This window comes from Polypterus senegalus, chromosome 14, assembly GCF_016835505.1.
Source record: "Polypterus senegalus isolate Bchr_013 chromosome 14, ASM1683550v1, whole genome shotgun sequence".
Taxonomy (NCBI): domain Eukaryota; kingdom Metazoa; phylum Chordata; class Cladistia; order Polypteriformes; family Polypteridae; genus Polypterus; species Polypterus senegalus.
This window is the reverse complement of record NC_053167.1, coordinates 126,541,849-126,554,426: the sequence shown is the minus strand read 5'-3', so window position 1 is coordinate 126,554,426 and position 12,578 is coordinate 126,541,849. Positions and strand designations below refer to the sequence as shown.

General features: G+C 41.8%; 1 protein-coding gene across 4 annotated transcripts in view; it reads right to left on the bottom strand.

Annotated features, from left to right (window-relative positions):
- The window catches only part of hsd17b7 (hydroxysteroid (17-beta) dehydrogenase 7), a 60,428-nt gene extending 47,850 nt beyond the window's left edge, over nt 1-12,578 (bottom strand). For all 4 annotated transcript variants that reach the window (XM_039734967.1, XM_039734966.1, XM_039734968.1 and 1 more), the window contains exon 1: nt 12,432-12,578. In XM_039734967.1, coding sequence (XP_039590901.1) covers nt 12,432-12,466 — 35 coding nt within the window. In that variant the 5' untranslated portion in view covers nt 12,467-12,578. The remainder of the gene's footprint in view (nt 1-12,431) is intronic.

The following is a 12,578-nucleotide window of genomic DNA, read 5'->3' as shown; positions in this document are numbered from 1 at the left end:
GCCCCACTTATCCTTAGCAGGGTCTCAAAGAAGCTGGAGGCTAACCCAGCAAGCATTGGGCACAAAGCACAAGGTACCCAGTTTGCATACTTTAAAAACATCTCGTGTTTTTCACTAAAACATCCCAAAGATGCGTGCATTAAGTTTAGCTAGCATCTCTAAAATCGTACGAGTACAGCTTCAAGCATGAGTGTGTACTGTGAACTGACCCCTCTCTAATGCGCTTTGGCACCTTGCATCTAGGGCTTGCTGGACAGACATTGGCTCGCCATGACCAGGGATGGATCCGGAGTCCACAGGCCCCTGAGACCCACAGACATATTGAATAAAAGTTGTGACTGAACATCTGGTATCCCTGCCGGAAAGGTCCCTGCTCCCTTAACCTATCCAGGAAGCCAATAAAAGGGATAGTCATGGAGGGTTCTGCAATCATTCCCCTCTGTGCCAGGAGGTGGCAGAAGGTGCACCACAGCTGGTATTATGGCAGCCAGACTGTTTGGCAGCTCATTTTCTAGTCGGGAGGATACAAATATGTGACGGTGGAAGACTGCCGGCAATGGACAGATCATTCCCACATACAAAGGTTGCACTATCCCCTTCTGGCAGGCCCGTAGTATGGATAACTGCAGGGCACCATGGGAGTTGTGGTCCCAGAGGGCTGCCCTCTTGGATTCTCTGGCAGCCATTAGGGGGAGCTGTTGAGAAATAACTGCTCAGTGGCCACAGTGGACCTGCCAGACCTGGAAATGATTTCAGGAAAGAATGGATTGAGTACTGGAAGTAAAGGAGAGAGCTCTCCACTTGGCCCAGCAAGTCAGAGTCGGGAGCGGAGCAGGACAACACTCATTTTGGAGGAGGAAAGAGAAAAGGAAAAACAAAGGATTCGTTTGAGCTACGTGGTTGGAAAGGAAGCCTATGGAAAGACACTTTGGTTAAATTAAAACATTATGGTGAACCTGGAACTTGTCTGTACATTTGTGCCAGAGATTTGGGGCTCAGTGGCACTCCCTACAGGCCACAAAGTGTATTATTAAAATAAATGCATGTGTTCATTTCTACTTCTTGGACATCAAACACAATCTAATTAATGAATTATATTGGCCGAGTAGGCAGCCCAGGTTACATAAAATACACAACAATAATCTGATTTGGGGTTTGTGTCCCTTACAACTGGCAACTACTGAAAAACATAATAGCCTATATGGGCTTTAGATTAAATAGTAAAACACAAGTACAGTAAAACCCCACAACAACATGCCCCCCAGTAACATAAATAGAAAAAATAAGGAAAAGCAAATCACAAAAATCCCCATCACTAGTTTGCCTGAAATGATACTGTCCTTTCTAAAGCCAAAAGACCAGAGCAGTGCTGGACTGCTACAGATGCTCAAAATACACCAGCTGGAACTCACCAACTGGGAGCTAAACATCCAGCGCTGTGTGGCCAGAGAGGTGCATGTGACAAATTCTGTAGGGCTACGAACGATGTTACAGCCATCAACGTTATCTCTGTTTAATATCCAACCAACAAATACAAGCCAAGGTCTAAATGCAGTGGAAAACACAACTAGAGAACAGGGCCCAAAATCCTTAACACTGCAGCCGAGATCAGCTTCCAAGACTCGGTTTAATTTTCTTGAGGGTCTCCTGAGATTTGGGCCCCCTGCCCATTCAGAGATTCATGACCCTGAACTACAGGTTAGAAAATGGATAAGTCAAGTTGGGGAGCATGCACTGGTACAGTGCGTTGCCGCACCCACTACATGACGAAACAACTCAGGATCCTGGTTGGTAACCCCCTAGCCAGACACGCGGTCCAGTCCCACCCTCTGGAAATGACCCTCTATCTACCGCAGCCAGGTGTTATGTGGGCGACCCCTTGGCCTGGTCCAGCCACTCAGGTCCCCAACAATGAGGATCTTATGAGCTGGATCATCATTAGGAAAATGCGCCACATGGCCGTAGTGCCGTAACTGACGCTCCCTCACAATGCAGGTAATGTGCCTCATTCGGGACTCCATGAGCAACCGCTCATTCGACATGAAGTCAAACCAACGGTACCCAAGGATTTTCCGAAGAGACATGGTACCAAAGTACCAGTCTTCGTCTCAGGTCACTGGATAGTGTCCATGTCTCACAACCATATAGCAAGACAGGAAGCACCAGGACTCTAAAGACTTGGACTTTCATCCTTTTGCATAGATATCGGGAGTGCCACACACACCTTTCCATTGACCTGATGACCCCCCCATGCTCTCCCAATCTGTCTACTGACTTCACATGAAGAGTCACCAGAGACATGACTGTCACTGCCAGGGTAAGTAAACCTCTTGACGAGGTCAACACTCTCTCCACAGACAGACACACTGCTGATTGCTGTGCCTAAGAGGTCATTAAAGGCCTGGATCTTTGGTTTTTATCAGGACACTCACAAGCCCAGACACTCCGACTCCTCGTCCAGTCTCTCGAGCTCCCCGATCAGAGCCTCCATTGACTCTGTGAAGATAGATGGATTCAAATATCATATAATGACCTGCAATGCACTGCACCCCATTTTGCTAGAAGAAGATAAGCCTCACTCCCCCAATTATGAGTTAGGTTAAGCGAGTTTACGTTATGTAGGTTGCATTACAATCCATTCTACTGTTCTGGCCTCAGTGCATAACTCCCCAATATAGCAGTTGAAGGACAGATAGACTAAAGCACAAATACCTGAAAACACATAAGAATGAATCTTGAAGGTTGAGTGCACCTTCACTGTTTAAGTACTCCCTTTTATTTAAATCCTCACATGGCAGGTAGGGCAATGTGATGAGCAGGCAGTAGACTTTGTGGCGAACGGCCGGGGCCCTTGTCCAGCCGGGACGCCTCTCCCTTGTAAGGACCGGGGGAGCAAGCCTGGTCAGGACAGTACTTCCCCCAGAACGCCAGATGGCAGCCCCCCTGGGTTGCAGCAGTGCTTAGGACTCCCGTAGGGCTTCATGGGAGCTGGAGTTTGGTGCAGCCCTGTTGGGATCCGTGGGCGCCACCAGGGGGTGCTGTAGCTGCTGTCGAGCCCTACAGAGCAGCTCTTCCGCCACACCTGGAGGTGCTGCTGGGAATAGGTCATCAAGCACCTGGAGCACTTCCGGGTGCCTTATAAAAGGAGTCAGCAGCCACTACTCCGGGAGCCAGAGTCGGGAGGAGGGAGACAAAGCTTGCTGGGAGGAGTGGAGGAGGAAAAGAAGAAAAGTAAAAGTTTTGTATTTGTGTTTGGGATTGTGTTGTGGGCTCGTGGGAACAGGGAAGATGTTCTCCACAAGTGGAAAGAAAAAAATAAAAACCGCTTGTGTACTGAACCTGTGTCCTATGCCTGTCTGTGTCAGGGCTGACCTTTACAACATGCTTACATTTCACTGGGCATGAATCTATTGCTTTGCCATTACATGCTATACAGGGCTCTAGAGTGCGACCAATTCGGTCGCACGTGCGACCTAATTTCTCAATGGTGCGACTAAAAAAAAATCAAAGGTTGCACCGGTGCGATCAGCCGTTCGAGGGGGAAAAAACGAAACTCAGTGACTCTTAAAGTCTCCCTGTTGTTCAACAACAGACACACATTAGGCCCATATCGTGGTCTAAACCAATCAGAGATAGTGAAGGGCGGATCCCGCCCCCCCCGATTGGCCGTGGTCCAGATATTCCTGTAGCCGTGTACGTTTGAAAATGCATGTGATGCAGTCAGACAGAGAGAGGTGAGTAGCCCATCAGGTAAACAGTGGATGTAGCCGGGATTTTGAGAGAAGATGAAAAGAACGATTGACAGCTTTTTCGTTAAGAATGTTAAGTTAGGGCCTGATCCATCCGAAAATCATAACCACTGCTCTGACATTGAGCCATCAACCTCCCAAGTTATAGCAAACCCTGGTCCGGAGACGGCATTAGATAATGAGCCACATACGATCGAGTCCGAGCCCACTGAAATTAAAAGGGGTAAAGTGTATACATTTCGAAAAGAGTGGCTTGACCAGTTTCCCTGGCTAAGATACAGTAAAGCCGATAATATAATGCACTGTATTTACTGTAAAGAGTGTGGGAAGACCATGGCCGGCAGTAGTGCATTTGTGACTGGTTCTAATACATTTAGAATTGAAATGCTGAAAAAGCACAATGCATCTATAAAACACATTACATGCCGCGATAAATGCACTGCTCAAGTGTCCCTCTCCCGCTGCCTTTCAGCGGCAGGCAGCAGCAAACAGATCATCAGACGAGGCCGAGATGATAATTAAGTTTAACGTTGCCTACAATATTGCAAAAGAAGAACTTCCCTTCACTAAATTCAAGTGATGTCGCGTGCGCCCAATTTATAGGAGTCATCGCAGATACATTGAAAAAAAAAAAAGACGTCTGTGCAAATTGCGAACAGTGCGTACATGGCATTCCTGATCGACGGAGACACAGATATCTCCACAAAGGAATGCGTCATTGTGTACGGTCGTATCTTGCGGAGAGAAAGACTGGTGAATATACTTATTGGACACATTGAGGTCGAGCATGCTCATGCCCAAGTCTGGAAGATTTTGATGCTAGAGAGAGTGTGGCCAGCTGGTTTAGTCAAGGCCAAAGATCAAGAAGGCCAAACTACAGGAGTTGGCCATCCGAGGGGCATGTGACTGCAATGGAGGATAGTCCGTAAGACATTGAGCCATGAGATGTTCAGTTTGAAGCCCTTAAAACACTTAATTTAGATTTTCTTTTTAGTTAATTTATCTTGAGATTTTTTAAGTTTAAATTTCAGCTCAGTAAAGCACTTTAAGCACCAACACTTTTTCAGTAAGTTACCTTTCTTGTAGAATTGTGCTTGCCTTCAAATAAAGAACTTTATATTGACCAGATTGTTAGTTAATCATTTACAAGTCAATATTGCCTATATGGACAGCGATTAAAAAAAATAAATAAATAAAGTGAACTTGTAAAACTGTGGTGTTAAATGTGATGCGGTTGAAAATTTGGGTGCACCTAACTTTTGTGCTGGTGCACCTAAGAAAAAAAGTTAGGCGCACCTGTGCAACCAGTGCAAAAAGTTAGTCTAGAGCCCTGCTATAGAAACAAAAGCGGTAGATCATAGAACTACAAGACCCTGCATCCATGCTGAGCATACCAGATGGGCAGACATGAGCTTTTAACTCAGAGGATACTTCAACACAGCAGTCCAGTAGCAGCTGTGTGCCACTTGTATGCCATATGTACTGAAGGAGCATTATGCAGTCTTGGTCTCCTTGCCTCAAGCTAATATCACTTTAAAAGCCAAATACAGGAGTCCTGTAGAGCATAGAGCAGAGCTAAAAGGAGCTCCAGTATTTACTATGTGCTTCCAATTAACAGGCTTAAAGGAAATTACATATTTCAAAAATAAGGAGTGACAAAGGGAGTATGCAAAGTCCCTAAAATGAGGATAATCTGATATGATTGAGGGTAGCACATTTTATATTTGAAAAACAGTTCTAAAGTCATTTTAGCCAATGATCAATAAATGAGGACAGAAGCTGAAAAATCCCAGTTTACTTGGTAGCAGGCTTGCACAGGGATGGTATTGTATACTGAGTAAGTGGTGCATGGCAGAGTTTGAGATTTTAAATAAATATGGGAGGTGAGATCTATCACACCTTCTACAACTCGAAAACTGCACTGGTCGTCACATACACTGAGTTGTGCTGGGCTGATAGCATCACTTCAAGAAAATGGTGACGAATTAACAAGCTAATTAAAAGAGCAGGCTCAGTTATGGGACACACTCTGGACCCACTTGGCTGCCATACTGGAAGAGAGAATTAAAACAAACCCGAATACCATTATGAACAATGGTGCACATCCTCTCTGTGACACAAGAACACCAATGGATTGTTCATCAAAAGTGTGTCAAGAAACACTACAGGGGGTACCATCATCATCATCAGAAGTCCTTCCGTGAGAACCCTAAATCCAAAGAGGACTGTTTCATTTATGTTAGGTAGAATGCCCAGAGGGGACTGGGCAGTCTCATGGTCTGGAATCCCTACAGATTTTATTTTCTCTCCAGCCGTCTGGAGTTTTTTTTGTTTTTTCTGTCCCTCCTGGCCATTGAACCTTACTTATTCTATGTTAATTAATGTTGATTTATTTTGTTTTCTTATTGTGTCTTTTTTCTATTCTTTATTATGTAAAGCACTGTGAGCTACTGTTTGTATGAAAATGTGCTATATAAATAAATAAAAATAAATATTGTTGTTGCTATATACCAACAGCAATACGCTTGTATTGTGCCTCACTGGGACTGGGAGTGAGGCTGAGACTGCAAAGGCAGACATCTTCTCACTTTTTACATTTTTTCTTCTTTTTCAGTTATTAGACCACAGTGTGTGCAAATACATTTTTATCTACTAGGGGGCTTTGCCCCCTGCTTGCTTCGCTCGCCAATGCGCCAGCCACTTTGCATCTCTGTCGCTCGCGTATGTGGATTTCACTTTCACCAAACAACAAATCTTTTAATTCTCACGGATATGCCTCTTCATTGGGAGGGAACACTACTTTACCCTGATGGCAAGTCTCCGACTTAAAGTTTAAATCCGAACAATATATTCAATCTCTTTTCGCTCTTCCATTATTTCACCGAGTAATAATTTCAGTTTGTTTGCGCTAATGCGATCTTTACTATCATTTTTTTGAGACTTTCGAATTTTCATAATTCCATTATCTCCAACCTGCTCTGCATGTGTATCGCGCCAACATTGTTGAATTCTTTTTACGACGTTCTACTTTGTCACCTACTCTTTGTCTTTTATTTCTGGCCGGGCGTGGTTAAATCTGTTGGCACAAAGTCTGGTCTCGCGGGACGTGAAAGTATCTCTCTGAAAAAGTCACGTCTCGTCCCAGGATTTTTTTTATTGTAATAGACAGATGTGTTTATTAATTTAAAGAGTTTGTATAAAAATCAAAATTGCCCACTGGAGACAAATAAAGTCCTATCTATCTGTCTAAAAACAATGCAGCTCAAGCTGCAGGAGTGTAGAACAGTTGCAAAGCTGCATGACCCTGAAATTGGCAGGTCATGTTTCCATGTGAAGGAACGATCAGCCTGGTTAATTTCTTCTTGGACGTTACAGGATTGATTCGATGGAGGTCACCTACAGCCACAAAGGGAGAAGAGAGCCTGGGGAGAGTGATGAGGGGAAGGGGGAAAAAAAAAAAAAAAAAAGAATGAAGAGAGAACAAAATAAGAAAAGAAGAGCAAAAGAAAGACAAGAAGGTAAGTCAGTCTCGTGGCAGCTGGTGCAGTGGAGAGGAGGCTAGGTGGTCAAGTAATGGAGGGGCTCTGCTGAAAGCTTCAGAGAAGTGGGAGCACCCAACTGCTTCGAGACTCTCACAACCGCAGGTGGGAGAAGGAAGCAGGGCTCATGGGAAGGGATGGTGAAGACGACAAGTCAATTAAAGGTTGACCGTGCTTATGAGCAGCTTCTCGATGTGAAAGGGTGAGCAGAGTAGAAGTTGTTTAGAAGGAGGTACTGAGGCTCGGGATTTGTCTGAAATAGAAGATCCTGACCTTGTTTTAACCTTAACTTTAAACTGTCTATTGGATTACAGTAGAGTCTCGCTTATCCGACATAAATGGGCTGGCAGAACGTCGGTTAAGCTAAAATGTCGGATGTTAAGAAAAAGCCTATTAAACGTCAAACTATGTTATAATTTTACACATTACGAACCTCGGTTCACGAACGTCTCTGGACACGTACAAATCGGGTTATGACCAAAAAGTTCGCCAAACTTTTGCATCTGTTCACGACCACACACTAGGTATACGAACGAGCTAGTTTCCTTTTCGGTTTGTGCGCGACGATGATTTCCGTACGTGTTCAGTCTCTCCCTGTGCAGCACGAGAGAGAGAGTGCGAGAGAGAGAGAGAGAAAGAGACACAGAAAGACACACACGTGCGTGCGAAAAAAAAGACACACAAACACACGCGCGCGCGCGAGAGAGAGAGAGAGAGAGAGAGAGAGAGAGAGAGAGACACAGGTACACACGAGAGCAAGAGAGAGGCACACACGCGCCAGAGAGGGCTGGCTACATAATCCACTGTAATCATGTTTTACAACAAAACAAAAATTCAACTGAAAAAATGAACTTAGCAACTAAAAATAGTCTACGCTCACGCTCGCAACTTGCAGTTCTTGTTGCCGATTGATGCGTTTTTCTTTTGTTTGTTTTTTTGCGATGTGACGTCGGATAATACAGAATGCTGGATAAGCGAGACTCTACTGTATTTATTGCTGATTTTAACCACCACATGAATAAGATTATTTACTTACTTAAAGAAACACTGTGCTTTATTAAATGTTTAACATTATTTGGAGAATAAAAGCACTTTGCACATTTTACATGCACCTCTGGTTGCTAGGTGTTCTCATTCACCCTAATCCATCTTGATTTATAACAATCAATGGCCAGGTTTAAGGCGGTAATGCCAGTTGCAGGTGACCCAGACGGTGAAGTTTGAAATATAACCAGAGGATACACATAGATACCCGAGGCTGATCAAATGCTGCCATATTAGAGACACCTGGAGCTGTATTACAGGAGGAGCTCCGATCCGGGCAGTGAAAGAACATTACAGGCATTTGATTCAAATTCAGTCTTGCACAAATGTGCGAGCTGTTCTCAAAAGAAAATCCCTTCAGTGTATCCCTTCATGTCTTTAGTCAAAGTTGCAGATTGCATTTTGTGCTTAAGACCACCATCCATTACTCTTTTCTGAGCACTAAACCTAACACATCACATCACTTCTTGCTTTATTAGTACAAAGCAATATTTACAAAATATGCTATCATAAAGCACTTAAGGCTGTAAAGCAAGATCAGATATGCAATTGTGTAAACTACAAAATAAACAAAATATAGCACAAGGATACTAGGAGAGCCTGAAACTATAGCTGACTGAATAACAGCAAGTTCCCTGAAACATCATTCATACAATACAGAAATGTAATGAATAGTAAATGGCACAAAACTGCATACAAAGTTATAGCACAGCGTAAACTGATTACATTTGTTCAGGTTTATGCTTATGGTGATGTGCACATCTGCACGTCTCTCAAAGACTTCTGATGTATTTTATCAACAACAACTGACAATGAATACAAAACATTAGAAAATATATAGAATATGAGAAAAACACATTAGCTTTGCCCAATTTGCATTTAGCAGGATATATTCATGCATTTATTTCTAGTAGGATTGACAATTGCAATGCGGTGTTTACTGGCTGTTCAAACTGTTCTTTATTAAGCCTCCAGTGAATCCAAAATGAGGCTGCAAGAATTATTACAAGAACAAGTAAATACGAACACATCACTCCAGTTCTTAAATCCTTACACTGGCTCCCGGTTAAGTTTAGGGTAGATTTTAAAATCCTCCTTTTAATATATAAAGCATTAAATGGCCAAGGTCCGGCTTACTTATCTGAACTTATCATGACTTACAAACCTGAGTGCACATTAAGATCTCAAGATGCCGGTCTGCTTAGGATTCCAAGGATTAATAAAATAACAGTGGGAGGTCGAGCTTTTTAGTTACAGGGCCCCTAAACTGTGGAATGGTTGGCCTGCTACTATAAGAGATGCCCCTTTGGCCTCAGCTTTTAAATCCCAGCTGAAGACTCACTACTTCAGTTTAGCACACCCTGACTAGAGCTGCTGATTAACTGTACAGACTGCATCTCTGTTGTTAGTCATTAGCACTAAAACATAAATGACATGATAGTTAGAATTTGATACTAACCCTCACCTATTCTGTTTCTCTTCTCGGTACTCAAATGTGGCACTCGGTGCCACGGCCCACCTGCCAAGTTGTTTTGCCTGCCTAAGGTAAAGTCACCCCTGATGGAGGATCACAGGAATCGTGGGAAAGAGGGGTCCTTTCATCAGATTAGCGCTATTTCAGCTGTGGAATGGCCAAATGGGGAGGCAGCTTGATGAATGAGGTCCCCAGGACTCTAAACAAATCCAAATCATATTATGTGATATCATCTACTGTTAAATTCTGCTCCGTACTTCTAAAATTTTTATTTGTATACTGTATTGAGGATTTGTTCTGTTCTGTTCTGTGTATTGTATTGTATTGACCCCCTTCTTTTTGACACCCACTGCACGCCCAACCTACCTGGAAAGGGTCTCTCTTTGAATTGCCTTTCCCAAGGTTTCTTTCATTTTTTCCCTACAAGGGTTTTTTTGGGAGTTTTTCCTTGTCTTCTCAGACAGTCAAGGCTGGGGGGCTGTCAAGAGGTAGGGCCTGTTAAAGCCCATGGAGTCACGTTTTGTGTGATTTTGGGCTATACAAAAAATATATTGTATATATATATATATATATATATAGTATATATATATATATATATATAGTATATATATATATATATATATAGTATATATATATATATATATATATATATATATATATATATATATATATATATATATATATATATATATATATATATAGTATATATATATATATATATATATATATATATATATATATATATATATATATATATATATATATATATATATATATATATATATATATATATATATATATATATATATATATATATATATATATATATATAGTATATATATATATATATATATATATATATATATATATATATATATATATATATATATATATATATATATATATATATATATATAGTATATATATATATATATATATATATATATATAGTCAAGATGTGTCATTATGAAGGATTAATGAACATTTTACTATATATTATGATACAACAATAAAAAGCCAAAGGGAATTAATGCAGGATGTCCTCAATCTGAACTTAAATAGCAAAGTGTGGTGCAGTGGTTAAGGCAATGGATTTTACACCCAGTGGTGTTAAGTTCAGTTTTCACATCTGACTCACATTGACCTGCAGAGTTACATGTATATAGCACTTTTCTAGACACTCAAAGCCCTTTACATAGACATTTGGGTAGCCATCTTAACCACCATCAATGTGCAACATGCATTGTAGCAATTTTACAAAAGTACACTTACCACAGAGAGACAGCCAATTAGAGAAAAGGGATGATTTGGGGACCAGAACGGACATGGCCATGGTGGGCAATTTGGCCAGGACACAGTGGGACATCCTACCTTTCCAGGACGTTGGTTTTATGTCCCACCTGAAGGATGGCACTACTTTTACATCACAGCGTCCCAATCGCGTTACTTGTGCATTGAGATCCACACACAGACCCCAGGCTAAACACCCCCTTGCTGGTCTCACCAAATCCTCGTCCAAAGTGCACTCCAATGGCAGAAAAAAAATTATTGCACTCCATTGTACTATAGTTCTAATGTACCCCGTGATCGTTTTCACTTAGGCAGGCGTTATATCAAGTAAACTTGTTTGTAAAGACAAGTAGAGCCTCTCAATCAAACCTCCAGTTGGGAGATACAGAAGTGATTGAGTGGTGGCTGAGTGTAGATTAATGGGGTTTTTGAAACAGTAAGAAGGTGAAGATAATCTGTATTTGTAACTGGAATAAATGGTGACTGCAATATTATGAAATATTACGGAGTATTGGAGTAGTTTAGAAGTCAATACAACCTCTTAAGGACGTCTTATATATGGCAGAAAGGTGGTGTAGTTTTCCCCAGTTAGGGCTAATCTAGTCATAAAAAAGTGGTCTGTATGTCTTATGGAGTACTCACTTAAATTCACAGACGGATTTTACAGTGGGGGAAAAATAATCGTTAAAAAAGTTAAATCACAAGCAGCAGTTGGGTTCCATAACGGAATCCTACAATAAAAACATGCAAGTCACCATGCAGAACTGGCCCATGCGCTACAGGAAGTATGAAATAAACGAAGCGCACGAATTCTGTTTGCAATGTAAATTATAAGCGATCGTTGTAAATAACTGTTTGTTGTGTGGGTGTGTTTGTGTGTGTCCTGCGGTGGGTTGGTACCCTGCCCAGGATTGGTTGTGACCCTGTATTCGGATTCAGCGGGTTAGAAAATGGATGGATGGATGTTATAGGACATACATCTTTTCCCCTTTCATTCCCACGTTTTTAAAGCCTTAGGCATCGCTATAAACCGTTATCGTCATCGGATTCACCAACACGATTCGCTTTATAATACTCCGCTTCTATCCCTATCGAGCCATGAGGCGTCTCACCCTGCAAAATGACCGTTTAAGGTTAAGCGCAACTATGAATTGATTGTTCCCTGTAACGTGTCGGATCCAAATGGTCACGAATTTTAAAAAGTAATAATTTGCGCATCAAGGCACGTTTCTGTCACACTGTCATTTACACTGTATATTAGGCATAAGTTAGAATGAAGTAAAAAATTAAAACAGCAAACCAGCATCTCACGTCACAGTTGTATTTGTACAGTACCTGTTTGCTCCGGTTACTAGCACAATTCTCTTCATTTCAAAGATGATGTCAAACACTTAAACGTAAGAAGCGAACTCTGGTGGACTACAAAAGAGACACCAGTAAATGATACTGTTTGCTAGTGAAGCATTTATTAACATAAGGCGA